At 40.3% G+C, this 6,003-nt stretch overlaps 1 protein-coding gene across 1 annotated transcript in view; it reads right to left on the bottom strand.

Moving 5' to 3' along the window:
- The window catches only part of LOC106561703 (HMG box-containing protein 1), a 10,421-nt gene extending 5,631 nt beyond the window's left edge, over positions 1–4,790 (bottom strand). The window contains exons 1-5 of the mRNA XM_045688499.2: positions 4,700–4,790; positions 3,139–3,289; positions 2,381–2,567; positions 2,066–2,189; positions 1,515–1,626 (exon numbers count right to left, since the gene is read on the bottom strand). Coding sequence (XP_045544455.1) covers positions 1,515–1,626; positions 2,066–2,189; positions 2,381–2,567; positions 3,139–3,226 — 511 coding nt within the window. The 5' untranslated portion in view covers positions 3,227–3,289; positions 4,700–4,790. The remainder of the gene's footprint in view (positions 1–1,514; positions 1,627–2,065; positions 2,190–2,380; positions 2,568–3,138; positions 3,290–4,699) is intronic.
- Positions 4,791–6,003: the final 1,213 nt, after the last annotated feature.

Here is a 6,003-nt window from a genome sequence, read left to right as displayed (position 1 = left end):
ATTGTCACGGCACTAGCCCTTTCAGTGAATCGGCTAGCAGAGATGTGAACAACCCTCCTCCCCTCTGCAGTTTTATGACTTCACAACCACGTCATCCATTCCTTACAGAGACTCTTGTCTCCCTGACCATGCAGTACGGGAGAGAGAGGGTCACAGTAGAACAAAGGAACATTCCCGCCAAATACTCCTACCTCCCCAAATTGGAGGATTAAATATTGTTCCTAATTTAGAGAACGTGGAAACGGTCAGTGGAGAAGCCAGCTATGACCCGGTCTGTTTTGTTTCATGTTTGTGACCTCAAGGAAAGACAAAAAAAGCCACATTACACTAACTCTGTTTATACAGGTTCCTCAGTTATGAGACTTGCATCTGAATGTTGGGAAAAAAATTGCCAAAGTATTAAGAATACTTTTGAAAAGATAATGTGATTTAGTCTTCTAAAATTAAAAGTGTATTGTCTTATGGTAACGTGTGCCCAGTCAGTGGCCCCACCCAAGTGAATAGACATTAGAAATGAAGAGTATAAACCTCATTTCATTGTGGCATAGTTTTCAAAAATCTATCAGAAATATTTTACAAACCCTTTTCCACTCTAGAATAAAAGCCCCTGGGACGAAAAGTCACCTCAGTTCCAAATACCGTGAGGACTTGTCCTCACGTTTAAAAAGGTCTAATTCTAATTTCAACTCTACAGGCCAGAAAACATGAGAGCTTACGCCACACGTGAAATGGTATGAACTCTGAAATACTGATCACTCAAGAAGAAGTGAGTCGTAGATTACAGCCTAACAGACTGCAGCTGGAAAGGTAGCAAATCTAGTAAGAACATTGACCGACGCAGAAAACCACATCATCTCACTCCGCGACGACCCGGAAGAATCTACAAAGGACAATGGTGACCTCAACTGGGCAAACCAGAGCCTCACACCACCAGCTGAACTATTGAAGCCAGCTTCACGTAAATACAATGCATTACCTTTCTCAGAACGAGCGATCGTTAGTGGCATATTTATTTATGCGAGAATAGCTTCCCATGTCCGACAGAGTTCACATTACAAACTTGCTTTGGCAATGTAAACATGTTTCCTATGCCAATAAAGCCCCTTGAATTGAATTGAGGGCGAGAGAGGGGAACGTGGGGGGAGACAAAAAGACAGAGAGAGACAGCTGGACCTACACGATGTGAAAGATACAGACTGAGACAGAGACTTTTGATGCTCTTTATTGAGCCATCCTCACTTACAACACAGAAGAAGTACAAACAGACTGCTACTATACTGACCTGATTAGGTTAGCAACTAACACGGAGGAAACAGGATCATTTAGACAACAGAGTAAACACAGGCTTAACAGGATCTGTGTCAGTTTTCTGTTGCCTGATCCAGTCCTGACTACACAGGCACTTGTTATCTAGGTTTTCTCCACAAGTAAAAGGTAAAAGTACTCAAGGCCATAATTGTAGGAAAAGCTCATCCTTTCTGTGTGTACATGTGTGGGTACGTGTGTGTCCATACCTTTCAGGAAGCAGTGCCAGGCTGTAGAGGGCCAGGAGTGTGACCAGCCCATGTCCTCATCATCAGAGAAGGAGGCCATAGAGAAAATACCAGACTCTGACTCACTGCTGGCCTGAATGGGTAATGTTCAAACAGATAGAAACATATTACAAAACAGTTGGAATTGTACATGTTATCAACAGCAGTGTTGTGGCAATGTTATAAAGCAGTTGAATTGTACTTTTTGAATTTAACAACCCCATGCAGAGCTAGGCTACATTTCATTTAGATCCAGTCAGTTCATGAAGTCAACTGAAAAATCATCAATGAAGTTCAAGTACATTGAGAAAAAAATGGAACTGGGAGGTCAGTTTTCTTCCTGAACTAACTAGTCTTGTGAAACCAGATTGACCGCTGTGCTCACGTGGCTGAACTGAAATGGAATTCACCACAACCCTGATGCTCATCCATAACCTCATAGTAGCCAATCACTAGGTCTACAGGAGTGGAGGGTGATAAGGTACACAGTAAACCCAATGACCTACAGGAAGTGAAAGGTTAAAAGGTCATACCCGGACACGTCTGCTGCGTTCCCTGAGGTGACCTCTAGAGGGGCTGGGTGCACTGCTGGCCAGGGGGGGACGGGCGTAGGAATGTAAACTACGATTGGTGGAAAAGATGTGCACAGGAGATGACCTGAGGAGAGGAATACAGAGAAAGACATATCAATAATTTCTTCATAATTTGGTTTTGTATTTTAATGTGTGTGTGTGTGTGTGTGTGTGTGTGTGTGTGTGTGTGTGTGTGTGTGTGTGTGTGTGTGTGTGTGTGTGTGTGTCGTGAGCACGTCCTTGCGTGTGCGATTTCAACACCGATACACAACAGACCTCTCGATAGGAGCAGCTTCCTGCAGCAGGGGGCTCTGAGGGCTGGTAGCGATGATAGCCAGCTCAGTCAGCCAGTTGGTATGAGGGGAACCAGCTATACACTCCTGACGGGACACACCAGCCCCCACATGGAACAGGACTGGAGAGGACGGGCTCTCGTCCAACTCATGCAGCTCTGGCAGGTCATCTGGTTGGTAGGGAGAGACAAGATTGTTGATCAGTTCTATAGTACAGAGAACAACAATACATGTATTTCATATCTCTGTGACAGTGTACATTTTTCAATGGTAACTAAGACTTTATTATGTAATAAGCTGGTAGGCTATATATATATATATATTGTAATTTATCATTGTGTCTCCCGTGTTTACACGGGATATATATATACATATATATACATACATATATATATATATATATACACACACACACACACACACACACACACACACACACACACACACCGTGGCACAGTGGTCTAAGACACAGCATCTCAGTGCCTGAGGTGTCACTACAGACACCCTGGTTCGATTCAGGCTGTAACACAAACGGCCATGATTGGGAGTCCCATAGGGCGGTGCACAATTGGCCCAGCGTTGCCCAAGTTTGGCCAGTGTGGGTCATCATTGTAAATAACAATTTGTTCTTAACTGACTTGCCTAGTTAAATAAAGGTTACATTTAAAAAAAAAAAAAAGTTAATATATATATTTTTACAAAGGCATATTACATGGCTACTACATTAGAACAGATATTTACCATACTCCATGGGAGTGGGGGGACAGTCATGTGAGGAGGGCAGAGCCTTCAGATGATCAAATGAGTCCTCCATTCTACTAGCATCCATCTGTGGTTCCTCTACTCGTTCAGTCAAAACTCACCACAACATATTACACCATGTCTCGCTGAACTGTAAACACGGGAGACACAATGATAAATTACAATATCACAATCTGACCAAAACAGGCATGCGTGTAAAATATACAAAATGGGGAAAACATACGCTTACATTATTTGTCTTTTTAATTAGGTGCCTATTTAAACGCTAGGCTTATATAGTGTATATTTGCATTGAATATTTATAGGAGATGAATCAAAGAAAATGCATTGGTTAAATGTTTATATATTTCTACTGCAACATTCATGGCATATGGTCATACAATTTTTTTTTATCTAATTTGCAGGCAAAATAATTTAATTGGGGATGATTTCAATAATAAAGTCCATTGTCTGCGTGGACTACATAAAGAGCTGTCATGTGACCCATATGCATGCAGCAATGGCATGCAGTCCTGGCTTGTTTATAAACTTTGGTAAGTTCGCGCATGCGCAACAGAGCTCATTCATTCATAACTGCGTAACAATTGTCAATAACACTTATGTTGTGTAATGTTTGTACGGACGTATCATTCGGACAAAAAACACTGTCACAATTAATAGTTTAAATAGATTTGTGATGGAATTGAAACGTTAACAATTACAACGTCATTTGAATTATGTAACTGCTAGCGTTACATTTGTATCACATAGAAGGTGCTGAAGACTTTACAAAGACGCTTTCTGCTACATCGTCACCTTAGCTAGAAATGGCTAAATGGTACTTAGCCAATTTGTAATTGTTATTGTTTAGACCTAAATTGTCTATCCTATTTGTAACGTTGAGACTAGATCTAGCATGCGAATGAATGGCCCGATCACAAATAATGCGCGATATATTTATTGACATTTTGATTCCTGGAAAACTATCTAGATGACACTTTGAAATGTGAAAACAGATCGTTGTCCAATGTACTTTCATTGTAAACGGTGTCTCTCTTGCTGTTTTGAGCACTGTCAAGAGGGGCTTTGCCTGCCTGACAGCTAACGTTAGCTAGAAAGGAACAAGCTCACTTGTAAACAAAAGAATGTCAACAAGTTCAGACACGACAACGCTCTCGCCCCAGTGTACGAAATTATCAAATGAATGAAGCGAAAACGATACAAGATGTAAGTTCGATTTTTTTTTTAAACCAAAACCATTTTTTTCCTCCACATTAGTCTCTCTACTTTGGAAGTGGTCTGTTTTTGTTTGTTTAGTTTTTTTTTGTCACTATCTTGACGAATAGCTAACAAGCTGTTAGCCTAGCATGCTAATGTTACAACCAAAACAACAAACGTCACAATGAAAAAAATGTGTGTAGAATAAGTTGTCATTCGACATCGAACGGTTGAATGAAAACCGTTAATTTACACAAAACGACATGCGCCGAATAAATTACATTACACTGCTTATTTTTCTAGATGAGTTAGTCTTTTGTTTCTGAGAAATCTATTAACTCACCAAACATGTCGCCATCAAGTAACTCTCTGGCAATTACTGAAGGGGTGGGAACGAATACTTCCAAACACGGTCACCTATTGGAAGATAATAACGTCAGTAAAGCGAATCTCTAGTCGTGATTGGTGAGTTCTTGAGGGTACTGTAAATGGGCATGGTTTGGTTTGTTGATCAAACGCCCATTGGCTGAATGTGTACGTCCGTTATTTCACAGGAACAGCTCATTGGTCATAACAAGTAGAAGACGAGATATTCCTTTGTTATTGAAACTCGCATCAATCCCTTATATTATACTTGTCGAATAACAATGTAATATCAACGTTGTCTGAGTTCATTTGACAAAGCCTTGTCCATGTTATAGTGGAGAGATCCAAATAATAAATATTTACATTATTACATGGTCAGGTACAGATAATTACAGTTACATAATGTGACATACTGTACAACTGAACAGTTTTACATTATGTAACAATTCATCACAATCAACCGCAGTACACACTGTACCTACCTAGACTTGTCCATGTAAAGTGGGACCCAGTTGTGCACCCGTTGATGCTCACCATAGCAGTTGCAACACACAGATGCAACATATAGATGCATAATAATAGAGATTTTCATTATCAATATTTTCACCTTGAGTGAAGTTAGTGTCTAAAGGAAATAAGCGTAGCAGCTTCTTAATACAAAACTGTTCTTTATTGTAATGAAAAGTGAGATATAACCAACAACAGCCAATAATACTGGATTTCCTCCTCAGATATATCCACAGTTCCAGTCTGTTGTGAACCTTATTCACAAAACCGCACTGCCAAAAAAATTCATTGTATAATACCTCCTGTATAAGCCAAGTTACATTTTGTTACATTTTGTTCACAGACTAAGGGAACCAAAAACACAATGGAAAGCAAACAATGGAAAATTCAACCACTGGAGGTTGCTATTGAGAAAGAGAGAGAGGGGGAGAGGTTGGTATTGAGAGAGAGAGAAAGAGAGAGAGAAGTTGCTATTGAGAGAGAGAGAGAGCAAGAGAGAGAGGTTGCTATTAAGAGAGAGAGAGAGGGAGAGAGAAGTTGCTATTGAGAGATAGAAGGGTTGCTATTGAGAGAGCAGGGGTCAATTGTGAACTACTTCTTAAAGGTACAGGTTGTTTGTAATTTATCATGTAGAGGTAGACAGCAATACATAAAATAATGCCTGTGTCGCGAATGGCACCCAATTCCCTATATAGTGCACTACCTTTGATCAGGGCCCATAGTAGGGAATAGGATGACATTTGGGAAACACATTATCAATATCCTTTGACGTCA

Source organism: Salmo salar, chromosome 10 (assembly GCF_965601325.2).
Source record: "Salmo salar chromosome 10, fSalSal1, whole genome shotgun sequence".
Lineage (NCBI taxonomy): Eukaryota > Metazoa > Chordata > Actinopteri > Salmoniformes > Salmonidae > Salmo > Salmo salar.
The sequence above is the reverse complement of the archived record's forward strand: the minus strand, read 5'-3'. Positions and strand labels throughout refer to the sequence as shown.